The 12598-nt window shown below is 35.3% G+C and overlaps 2 protein-coding genes across 2 annotated transcripts in view; one reads left to right on the forward strand and one right to left on the reverse strand.

Moving 5' to 3' along the window:
- uqcrb (ubiquinol-cytochrome c reductase binding protein) overlaps positions 1-1469 on the forward strand; it is a 61919-nt gene extending 60450 nt beyond the window's left edge. Inside the window, exon 5 of the transcript XR_014089593.1 lies at positions 1454-1469. The gene's annotated coding sequence lies outside the window, so the exon portion shown is untranslated. The remainder of the gene's footprint in view (positions 1-1453) is intronic.
- necab1 (N-terminal EF-hand calcium binding protein 1) overlaps positions 1-10268 on the reverse strand; it is a 32259-nt gene extending 21991 nt beyond the window's left edge. Inside the window, exons 1-5 of the mRNA XM_008422020.2 lie at positions 10113-10268; positions 7416-7440; positions 3514-3622; positions 605-630; positions 364-461 (exon numbers count right to left, since the gene is read on the reverse strand). Of these exons, the coding sequence (XP_008420242.1) occupies positions 364-461; positions 605-630; positions 3514-3622; positions 7416-7440; positions 10113-10199 (345 nt within the window). The 5' untranslated portion in view covers positions 10200-10268. The remainder of the gene's footprint in view (positions 1-363; positions 462-604; positions 631-3513; positions 3623-7415; positions 7441-10112) is intronic.
- Between the last annotated feature and the right edge of the window lie 2330 nt (positions 10269-12598).

Genomic DNA, 12598 nt, shown 5'->3' on the forward strand with positions numbered 1-12598 from the left:
AATACTGAAAGATTGATTCAAATAACTTCACGTTTATTGTGCAAAATCGTTAATAAAACATATTTTGAAAGATGAAAGAAAGATGTTATAACACTAGGGAAATAAAACATGTGGCGGTGGCGTTTTAAAAAACGTATTTTTAATGCAAAACCTCGCAGTTGGGGGTTTTGCATTTGCAGTTTGGTCATATTTTTTGCCATATGCAAAGCAAAGGTTTGACACGAATTAAATATATATATTTAAAAAAACACACAAATAAAATGTTCAGAAACTCAAGAGAGAAATAAATGAATATTGACAACAGATGCAACAATTTTCATTGTGTGTGTAATTGTGAAATTAGCGCTATTTCCTTTAGCCTACCTTCTTTGTTTTGTCCATTGCTTTTAGTATGGACATATTCAGTTCTTCCAAAGCTGCAAGAACATTCTCATATTCACCCAGGTGCTGGGAGAAATACTCTACAGACCAAGAGAGAAACGGAAAATACAGGCAGGAAGGGTTTTATCCAGATGCCCAGTGGGATTTGGTCACAGCGATCAAAATGTCGAAAAGCATTTGAGAGTTTCTCTGAGAGTGAAGTGACAGTACAGCTTCAGCTTACCACACAGTTCATCCGTGTCCACATTGCTGTAAAAAGACGACAAAAGAGGAGGATTTAAACGCAATGAAAATCTGCAGGACTTCACAATTACAGGGGGAAAAACCAATACAGGCAATTATTTTTCATCTAATAAACTCTTTTTTCAGACAAAGGGAAGAAACTCTTTCCAGAATATATTTAATACATTTTTTGCATACATTTTCAATTTTATGAGATCTGAAACCAACAGTCCTAAAAGAAAAGAAGCTAAAAACACAGGTGATTGCAAAATGACACAATCTATCTTTTAGTCGTCATATAAGCCCTCCAGATACTTTTGAGATATATAAAACATTTCCTTTTTTAAAGGGCAGAAACTGAAGATGTAGGTTGGCTTAAACTCTGCTCGACAGAAGCTGCAGCTGTTTTTCACCTGGGAAAAAGCTGCAGAGATGAGCTGGTCTGAACAAGAGAAAACACTTAGAGACACGGAGGCCGGCTGAGAATAGAGGAAGTTAGAAAATAAACTGCATAACAGACCATTAAGCTCTTTCTGATGTGGCCTGTTTTTCATTTCACATAAAGTAATGGATGGCGTAACGCTAACATAGTGAAAAACAAAACAACAACAAAAACAGCGGATAAAAATATAAAGATGTTCATTAGCAGTTTTCTAAGAAACCAAGCACACATTTAAAAACAGACGTATGGAGTAATGTTTGAGTGTTGCACACCAAACCGAGGAGCCGAAGCTCAGTGACTCACTCTCTGATCAATACAGGACTCAATCTGAGAGCTCTAACTGGGTTCCTAACAACTTCACTACCTTTTAACTGAGAGACATTGGGGCGCATTCACCTTGAGTTTAACATGGATTAAAAAAAAGAAAAGACTCGGCTGTGACAAAGAGGATGACTGGAAGGCGAATGATATCAACTGTTGTTAGAACAAAAACATCAACCTGTCCTTCTTTTCCTCCAAAGTAATGATAATCTCTCAAAAATATTAATGTTTTTATGACACCAAGGTGTGATACTCAAAGGTGCGTCTAAACTCAGATCGTAAACCTCTCTATTCAATTAAAGGAATGACTATTAGCCTGAAAGTTTTGACTTGGAAAGTTTTATCTGGAAGGATCGTCTGTTTACGTTCTTTATCTTTCCAGGCATGTGGTAGATGAAGAATAAATCTTATTATTGTCTGTTTTCGTGTTCATCTTCAGTCGTTTTGGCCATCTTTTTTATTTCTTCGCCGCTTTTGTTTTCGTCCAAGTGTCGTTTTCCATCGAAGCTGAATAGAAAATGAGTCCAAAAGCTATCCAAGTAAATTCAAGCCAACAACACGAGTCCAAAGATAGATTTAACGTTCCCACAGAGAAATCTGCATAAAGCTTTTTGCTCAGTAGGAGATAAATGTGTCACAAAAGGAGGACAAATCACTGGAATTTTCTTTTGCATCAACCTAAAATGAAGATAATGTATAACAACATATGTCTTAAATGAAATCCAGAAATAAGGGCAAGAAATTGGGTCATAAATTTATTTTATTTTTAATTGTTATTGATTTTGTTAGACTGCCAAATAACTACACTGATTTTTTTTTTATGGTCATCTTGTGTCTCTAAAGATTGCATTGTCTGATGAACCTAAAGCTTTATTTTTTTATTCACTGTTTTTAATTAACTTTTCTAAGGGGAATTGGATAAAGAGTGATCAACAAGATAACAAATGAACGATTAGGCTATTTAACATTTCAATAGTACTCTGACTTTTAAAAAAAATCTACTCAAAAAAAAAAAAGAATGAACAAATTAAAATACGTGTGTAATTAGATCACCCAGTATGCACACATTCCAGAAACTAGCATTACTTTTTTCTGCAATCACAGCTGTGGTGGTTTTACAGATAAAATGTGATAAAAATGCATTTCTTTCAATGCGTAGTCAGCTGTTGGTAAAATTACTTAATGCAAATCAACAGATACAGACCGTGCAGCTGGAGATTGCTTTATAAATTATGGTTTTGAACATAATTAACCTAGTTGCTCATTTTGAGTTCAATACAAACTTGCTGTGGAGTCAAACAGCAGAAAATCTGCTCAGACAGCGATTATAATCCCGAGCAGAACTCGTTTTCTTTACTGCGTATCTCTTTACAATAAAGGAGAATAAAAAGATTTTACAGATTTTCAAATAACATCCGATGTTTTCTATAATGTTACAAGCTGTTCACCACTTTGTAAGATAAAAATTACACACCATGATATTAGAAGAGCTGCTACTTGACAGAAAATATATTTGTATTTTATGCATCATTTCTAAAAAAAAATTCACAGCTTGTTTGCTACTTTTCCAGTGTGCTCTATGAGGAGGGAAAAGCCATGTACTGTATCTACAAAAATATCACAAAGCAGAAAGTTTTCAGTGTTTCCGAGCTTCAGTTTCATAAGCGTAGTTTCTTACAAACACACATTTACAACGCTTGCCTTTCAAACTATTGATCAGGAGAAAGAACATTTCATGTTGATAAGTCTTTCATGTGTTTAAAGCCTTTAAAGGGAAAATCAATACAAAATGAAAGATCACACAGATTTACTTCTATCTCTCTTCTGTGAATTTGCAAAAACAAAAGAACTTGGACGGACATCCAGTTGGACTTGAAAGTTTCACCTCATAAAACTTATCGTCAGGACAGTTAACCCATTTCTAATTGGGTGATTTAGAGTAAAACTGTGTGAATAAAGCTTAAGCAAAGCCACAGTTTTCTATAAACTTATGAAATGAGTCAATGTTCCAGGAACTCTGAGAACACCCTTGTCATCAGAGAAATAAGAGTTTGATCATGTCCGTGTCTCTTTGCATAAATTTCATATTTTCCCCAGTCTGTTCACATCTGAAATTGAAAACAAAATGAAGCAATTACTCGACTCACTCTGTGTTATGCGTATCAATCGTGTGGAAAAGCTCCTTCAGCTCCTCAGCTGTCAGGACTCCATCAGAGAAGTAGGATTTGAATTCATCAAAAGACAGCTTCCCATCGTCTGAGGGGGGGAAATGAAAATTAGGATTTGTGAGGTCATAATAATTAACAGGAGCAATGTTCTCCTTTAATATAAAACACCTTAATAGCTAATTTTAGCTTTATTCTGATAAAACACACACAGACTTAGTTGAGATTTGCCAAACTATGAAATAACGCCGAGGAGTTGCATTAAATGCACCAAGCCTCCCCCCGCATCCCTCCTTTGTGATACTTTAGGAGCAATCAAACCGAACAGAAATTGATTCTCGTGTTTTTATTATTCCAACAAGTAACATTTTGTCTACGTGGGGTCATCATGATTTAGCAATCTCACAGCAATCAGTCACTTTTATGCGCCGAGGCTCTGCAATTATGAAAAGAATAAAGCAATATGAAAGATTTATGAGAAAAGGATAAACAGAAGTTCGCAGAGAGCAACCTGAATATCAAAACGCAGACACTTAGCCTCCGGCTCTGTCTGCCCGTCTGTGTGGACCGAAGGCGGGTGATCTTTAACTGTTCACTGCTGATCTGCCACAGATCTGACGTTAAGTAGAGTGTTGCGTCGCCATGGATACCACAAAGAAAAGCACACTTGCACAGAAACGTAACGTAAAGTGACTCATTGTCGATGAGCTCAGATTGCAAAGCTTGGAAGTCTTGGCACATGTGCCATTTTGGAATGTGTAACGCTAAAAACAGACATGCAGGACAGCCTCGAAGCTTTTACGGCGTGGGATGGATATTTAATGGATACAGGAGTATGTCATGCCCTGGGAACAATTGCTGAGCTTTTTTTTTTTTTTGCCTTCTTAGGATGTGAAATTGAAAGAGTTGCTTTCTGAATGGCTTCCGAGGCCCTGCGGGTTCAAACAGATTCCCAGACCATTGCAGATATTTTTATTTTATTTTTTTCACTTTTTGTACACAGTGTTTCAAAGCCTTGCATGGTCCATGGAGTACAGTTCCCGGCAGAAGTATTCTGACCTGAATACTCTGTAGAACCAACCTCCACTGCAATTAGGGTCAAATTAAGGCCAAACTTTATTCTTCGAACATCTGGAGACAGACATTTTTATGCTTTGCTAAATACTCTGTCATTGGAGAAGAATGTTTAAAGTAACATTATTTTTTTCAAGATTTGTCACAGATCCTTGAACAGATTTAGGTCTGATCTTTGACTAGGCCATTCTAAACAAACGAATAGCGTTTGAGCACATCAGAGCTCTGACTAGTTCTCAACTGTTTTAAAATCACTAAAAAGTTTTTGTCCAGAATTATCCTAGAATTACCTCAACACACCCCCAGACCAGGTTTCCTGCTCGTATTTAACTTAGAAAAGAGACAAGTTAAAAAAAAAAAAAAGAAAAACAACAGGTTCGGTTCAAATGAATCCTTGAAAACATTTCAAGCTCATTTGTATTTCATCAAATGTCGCCATGTGGACAAATTTTCAATTTTCAACCACGACTATCCTTTGTTTAGTCTTAAAGAAAAGTTGTTCCATTTCTATGATCTTTAAACAACCTTTTGCTTTATCTGTCTTTCTTGTTTACGTGCACATTACTGTCAACATAAAACATCGTCCTTGGGGAGAAAACAAAACAAAACCTTATGAATATTTAATCGAGTTCATACAGTCTAGCTGGGTTGCTTTGTATGACATACTCGTGGCACATCAACGTAAAAGAGAAATCAGATCATTTCTCAAAGAAATGGTTGACCTACTAATGTGGAAAATTAATTTAAGCTGAGAACAACAACAAAAAAATCACTGGAAAGAGTAAACTCAAACATGTACTCAAATAATCCTTTTTTTACTTTGAAATGAGCAACACGTTTATATAAATGAGCTGGAGGAACTCTAAAACATGGAATATTTCAACATCACAGTTTTCCAACATGATTGGTAAGAGAATCAGATTCTGTGACAAAAGCTGAAAACTGAGCAAAAGCAAATTTTTTTTCTCATGAACGGTCATAAGAAAAAAACTGGATGTCCCGTTAAACAGTCAATTCTTTCAACAGAAATGTTCACATTTCTAATCTTTGTATTTCTTCTTTGAAGAAGAAAGTGATTTATCAGCACATGTAGGGTTACGGTTACCCCAAAGCGTCTCAGTGACATCAAGACTTTTACTCAGCCTGGAACTGTCCTTGTCTTATTTCTCTTCAAGTCCTTGGTGGGTTTTTGTTTTGCACTCCATTCCCATTTATTATTCAAAGACACACTAATGGCGGATTCTATGATGTTGAGCTACCCTGTCCTACTTCAGCAAATCCTCCCCAAACCATGACACTTAGCCCAAAGGCCATATTGACAGTTTATTCAAATACATTCACTTGTAAACTTTTTAGATCGCTTTAAATCTCTTAGACGGCCCATCAGCTGCAAAAATCGTCAGGACTCCCAATTTATTCCTCACCAGTAATAATATTTGTGTTTATCAGTTTGCAGAAAATCTTAAAAGACCGTATCTTCAATTGTTATTGGTTGTTTATCTTACTTGAATCTTTCAGTGATGTTTAAATGTATATTTCCTGCCCTCAGCCATCAGCAACTACTCTGAAAAATTTTGAATAATTTGATATCTAACTTCCCTTTGGGATTAATTAAGCATTTTTTTTAATTTAATGGATGTACATATATCCAAATGTTTTGGAGAAACACACAGATTGTCATAGAATACTCTAAATTTTCTAATGACCGCACACATAATGTTTAAAAATTGTATCTATTCATACAAACAAGATTTAGGACAAATAATTAGTAAGAAAAAGCAAAGAATGCTCAGACATGATCCAGAAGCTCATTCGAACTCTATGGGACCAGTTTGGAGTTAATGGAGGTGAAGTGGAAAAAAAAAAAAAATCGGCCTCTGGTCTTACAAATAAAAATCTTCAGTTTCTCTTTGGAAACGGTGAATACTGCGCCTGCAGGCCGAAAAGAAGAGAGAGCATCTGGCTTATTTTCAACGTGCCATCTAAAAGCGGGCCTCTCCAGTGATACCAGGCTGCATTAGTCCACAAAGCATGGGCAACATTTGTACATCTATAAAAGGCTCCATCAGTGCAGAATTATAAAGACAGTTGATGAAACAAAACACAGAGAAAAAAAAAAAAAAAACTGCAATTGGTCCTACTGATGGTTAAAAGATGAGGTGATGCAACACTGGGATAAACGTGACTCTGTCCCACTTTTTTCAAACTTGTTTTGGCATTCAGTTTGGGAGTCACATTTATTTTAACAAAGGAAACAACATTAACATATCAAAGGTTGATTTTCCCTTTTTTAGCACTTGAACAAACACACACACACACTTTCTCATTTACTAACCTTCAGAAGACCTTACCGACATTTAACAAGGCTATAAATCTGTTGGATTGCAGTGTGTTTTTACCAACATTTATAAGGAATCTATTTACTGCTCCTTGTTATTCTCATAAGAAGCCGCGTGTATCTTTAGATAGGCTATGTATCTTACATAAGTCAATCATGTAAGACATAAAAGATCAAATTAAATGAAATTCTTCCTCTAACAATCAGGCAGCTAGCCTTAAGGGCCACCATGATAAAAGTCTCTGTAAATTGTGAAAATTTCTGCTTTTTCCTCCTCGTTGGCGCTCTAAAACAGAACCGCAACAGCGACGGGGTCAGTTTCCTGTTTCCATGGAAACAGCATCAGCAGACAGTCATGATTGGAATTTCATTCAGAAAGTGCGTCTGTTCCTTCACACATCAGAACAACGGATTAGATTAATGCTTGACATACAGCCGCATGCGTGCGTGTGCTTGATGTCGGGATACGTACCGTTTTTATCGGCCCTTCGCAAAATCTGCAGCCGAGTGAGAGACAGAGAGAGAGAGAGAAAGAGGGGGGGGGGAAGTGGGATGTCAAAAAAGGTGACACTTCATCAAAGTTAGAGTGGATGCGTGCGTTGGTGTGCATGGGAGTGGAGATCATTGATCACACTTGCAAAAGTGGCATGTCATTGAATTATTGATCGCGCTGTCCCAGAGTCCACTGGAGATGAAAGAGAGGCTGGCAGTGACCACATCAGCTTCAAACTGCTCAAATCACACGCTGAAAATAGCTGCGCCCGCCTTTAATTCACATCAAATTTAACTTGTAGCTATCAGACAGGAGTGAAAGTAATCTTTGCTTGCAACACAAACACTTCATGATTGATTGATTGATTGATTGATTGATTGATTGACTGATTGATTGATTGATTGATTGATTCCGACTGTCTTCTGCCTCTACATGCGTTGTGTTTTGATTTTCTTTTGTCTCATCAAAACCCAGCCGATGTGTCTCAGTCAGACACCACCACTGTGTGGAAGTTAACACAATGATCAAAGTTATTGTGATCAGTTGCTTAACACTTGCACTTGTTTTTCAGCTAAAAAGACTCAATTAGATGCTTCCGCAGTCATAAATCTGTATTTTGTTGTTTTTCAATAAAAAGGAAAAAAAGCAGACATCTTGCCAAGAGTTTCTGCTATGAATATCTGACAAACTTTTTTTTATATCAAAAGAATGAAAATAATTAGTATTTTACTACATCATATGCTTTCTAAAATGCCTGATATTGGATTTTTTTGCAACTAAGAAGTCACCTAATTGGTAAAATAAGTTGAATTAAGCCAGCTTATTCAGTGAACAAATTGCATCATGAAAACAAATGAACACAGCAGACAGGACTGGATAAAAGTGAGGAAAGATTTAAAGCAGGATTATGTTACAAAACATTCCCAAGCTCTGGACATCTCATGGCACACTGTTCCAATCTATGATTTGAAAATAAATCATGGATATTTCCTAGTTACGCACTAATTAGGTCTACTATGCAACATTCAAAATAAGACTCACAGAAGCTTAGGGATGTAATGCTAAAAAAGATTTTAAAAGAGTTAAAATTTTGGTGTGAATATTTTTAGAGTTACAGTAAGAACTCCAAGTATTGATCTGTATGGAGAAAAACAAGTCATCAAGAATAATTTGGGACACTGCTTGCTTCACCTTATCATATATTGAACATGAAATCTAGATGTAGCTGGATTTCTTTTTTTTTTTTTCTTAAATAAATGAAGCCATAAATGGAAGTACAAGTCATTTAATTCCTCTGAAACAAAACTTTCTTTTCCAATATGTGGGTCATCTCCACAAACACAGCGGCGGAGAAGTAAAAACACTTTAAAAACCCGTCTTCCAGGATTAAACGACTGCTGTTGTCGGCGTTTGTGTGCCAAGCAGATCAGCTCGGGCTGAGGTTTGAAATCTGCCTGCCAGATTCCCTCCGAAAGCAAGTTCTGGTTTCTTTCCCGGCCTCTTTACTGTTTGACACCACATGACACATCCGACATGCTGCTTTGCACCCAAAATAACTTGTAGCCATTTGCATCGGCATCCAACGCTCCTTCATAAGACCAAGGGAAGCCGACAGGTTTCTGTAGGAGACGCTGCAGGTGAATCAAAGCATGGAGGAACGAGAGGAAGGAGTTCTGAATAACGAGGTGATGGATGAAGGGCAGGAGGAACGAGGCGAAGACGGGGAAGCTCCTGAGAGATGATTTCCCGCTCTTATCTGCATACATATGTGATTTTAATATTTAATTCCTCATCTTGAGGCTGCGCTCTGTATATTCAATAACAGTAACCCGCAAATATTTTCCCGCTTAAAAGTTAGAAAGGTATTGAGTGGCTTGATTTAAAATTTAATTATTACATGACTTAATCAGCATACTTAATTTAATCATTATTAAATTTGTTTTCATTCTTCTTATCATTACTATAGTTATAAAGTAAGAAATATGTTTTTGTGCACATTAATTTTCAATGTTATTGGACATTTAAACATATTATTAGAACAACATGCAGCAATAGAGGTTAATTATGCCATTTTATCATTTCTATTGCTATTATTATTTAGAAAAATAATAGCAATTACATAATAATAATAATAATAATAATAATAAAAATAACAATTTTAGAAGCATATATAAGAATACTAAAGACAATACTGCGTTGAAATATTTTAAATCACTAAAAATATGAATAAAAACAAAGTGAAATCTGACAATCTCAGTTTGAAATTGCTCAAGTTTTTTTTTTTTCAAAATTTCAAATTGAAAATACAAAACAAATAAAATGCAATAAAATCCATGTCAGGAGGAAATATTAATCTAAACCATGTTTTTGTTTATGAACCCTGATGTGTGGGTGGAATTAAACCTTTTGAAATCATTCCATTAATTGCTTAATAAAGGTAAGCCCTGTCAAATCCGTTGATTTGAATGAGCAGGAACCCTTCATTAAAAGATTATTAACAATTGTGAAGTGTGTCCAAACAAGTAAAACTTATTTCTTTGTGCAGCAAACGAAAAAAAAAAAAAAAAATACTGGGGTGCACCCTTTTGAAGTTTCGCACTTAAGCTAAAGATCAAAAGCAGCTGATCCCAGGAGTGTGAGTTTATTTCGTACAAAATGAATGAAATGGACACTTACGTCAATAAAAATGGACATTCCCTTTTTCAGCTCCAGCTGAGTGCAGGGCTCCTCGGACACAGACTGAAGCTCCTCTGAACAATCCATCCTCCTCAGTGCTGCTTCAGATGTAAACTGCAGAGGAATGTGTCTGCTTGTGCCTCTTTCCACTGATTACTGCCACAGTTGAAGAAAAGCTGCAGTGAAGTCAGAGAGACGCAGCCACGGTTTCCTGGTAAAAGTGTGTCAGTTTAATTCATGCTGCTTTAGAACAAGAACGTCTGCGTTTGCCGGTTTTGACTCCATCCTAAGCCACGATTTTGTATTGGAAGTCAGTACATTATTTTCTGCTAAGTATATGATATGCCTTCAAACATCAACACATTTGTCATGTGTGATGCTTTTACTTTGAAATGTTTCCTGCTGCATATCGCTGTCTTATTTCTCAGACTTGATTCTAAGCTGAAGGAAAAGTGAGAACCTTTTTTTTTTTTTTTACTGTTTCAAACTTTAAATATCTGCACACATACTCATAAACTTTTACTAGCAAAACCATGAAATAAAACCAGATTATTTCACTGGTTGAAGCATTAAATAACATAAAGAAGATGTGTGGGACACGCAGTCCAATGAGCATCACAAATATGACAAGACGAGAGAGAAATTTACAGCAAGACGTTTATAGCAAATACCTCAAAAGAGGTCAACTTAGCTTTGATATTAAAGTGACATCTACAAATTAAATTTCTTTTTTGTGTGACAGTATGGGATGTGCCAGACTGTAAATGTATTATTCATTTACTTTCTCAAGATCAGATATTTTTATTTAAATATTATCAGAGTAGCATTTTTTTTCTTTTTCTTTTCGCTGTATTTGCATTTCATATTCCTGAGTTTGCAAACTTTGAGTCAACAAAGTTGTTATCTAGTAACTAGCAATGCTTAAAGAAAAGCCAAAGTAATTTTGAAAAATAAGTGTGGAAAGATGTACAAAAAAATAATAAAGTAGTATTTTGAGTATTGGTTTATATTTTCATTTGCTTTTCAGCGAAGTAGCAGCTGATTGGGGGAAAATAAAGCAGCACTACCATCTAGTGGAGAGTTCTGGAAAGACAAAAAAAGCCTACTTAAATGGATTAAAACCTTTTTAAAACACAAGAGCGACAATATTTTATACTGACAACTTAGAATATTGAAAATATTACCAATAGTTCAGGAAAAATCAGCAATTTGTAAGGTTCAAGAGATTCAGATCTTCACTATTTCTACATTTATGCTAAGAAAAAAATGTTTTGCACTGTGTGCTATATATAACAGGATACCCAGAAATATGTATTCAAATTGTGTTGCATACTAAATAGTCCGCACTGCTTTAAAAAGCCGGTTACAGGCAAATCACATTTCTTGTAAAACTCACTGACAAACTTAACATCATGTGCTTTAACTAGCAAATTTAGTAAATACAGTGGTCAACACAAGTTTTAAACATCAAATCATCAACTAAAAGCCATTTTTCTAGATGTTTACATGTCCGTAATGTAAACATTATTTCTTCTTACGCTAACTTTTTTCTTCTTCTTCAGTTCATTTAGGTTTGCAGGAGTTTTTTATTTATTTTAGTTAATTTTTTAACAGCCCTGTTAAGATCAAAATCCAACATTTAATTTGAATGTCATGACTGCTTTGGTGTGGCCACATGACAACTTCTAAATTCCTTGGTACACGGAGGACCAAGGTATGTACTGAAATGCGTATTATGCATTAGTCCTGTCACCATTTTGTGAGTGGCATTTTTGGGAATCACATGCACATTAGTTTTAGGTCAAGCTAACTAAGTAGCCTGCCTGTTGTACAGATATAAAATTGGAATGAATTGGCAGAGCACGCATTTTTTTTTTATTTCAATCTGTACAGTAAATAAATTAAATAACTGAACTAAAATTTTGATAAGTTTGATTAGTAATTAGATTATTGAAAAGCATATTCCATAAGCAGATTCAACTTAATAATAATAATAATTGTGACGATTCTTGTCATTTTCTGTAGTTTTACGTCTCAAAAATAGAATTAAGGTTTTCATATTTACCTTTTAATTATTATTTTTTTAATTAAACAAATTATCTGCTGAACTAAAACTAACTCACTTCTAATTTATGCAACATAGAACAAAAGTGGTGGATTGGTATATTTTAGAGGCAAATTATACAAGGTTTAGATGCATTTAAGTATTTTATATTATACTAAAAGCAACAATTTTAATTAAAATCTGCTACAAGTCATAATGTTTTGTCACGTAATTTTAAGTAAACCTGAGACCTTCTGATTTTCAGAGAACTTCAATTTCCATGTCTGCTTAAAATGATCAAATGCCAGAAAACTAAAATGGATAAAAACTCAATAAACTTGCCTTTCACAATATGGCGGACGCGCTGGCGTGTCCTTTTTCGAAACGAATCCAATCTACTCTGAACCGTATTCGTGTCTACGCTCTGAACAAACACTAGACT

Source organism: Poecilia reticulata, chromosome 11 (genome assembly GCF_904066995.2).
Source record: "Poecilia reticulata chromosome 11, P_reticulata-male-v2, whole genome shotgun sequence".
In the NCBI taxonomy this organism is placed as follows: Eukaryota; Metazoa; Chordata; class Actinopteri; order Cyprinodontiformes; family Poeciliidae; genus Poecilia; species Poecilia reticulata.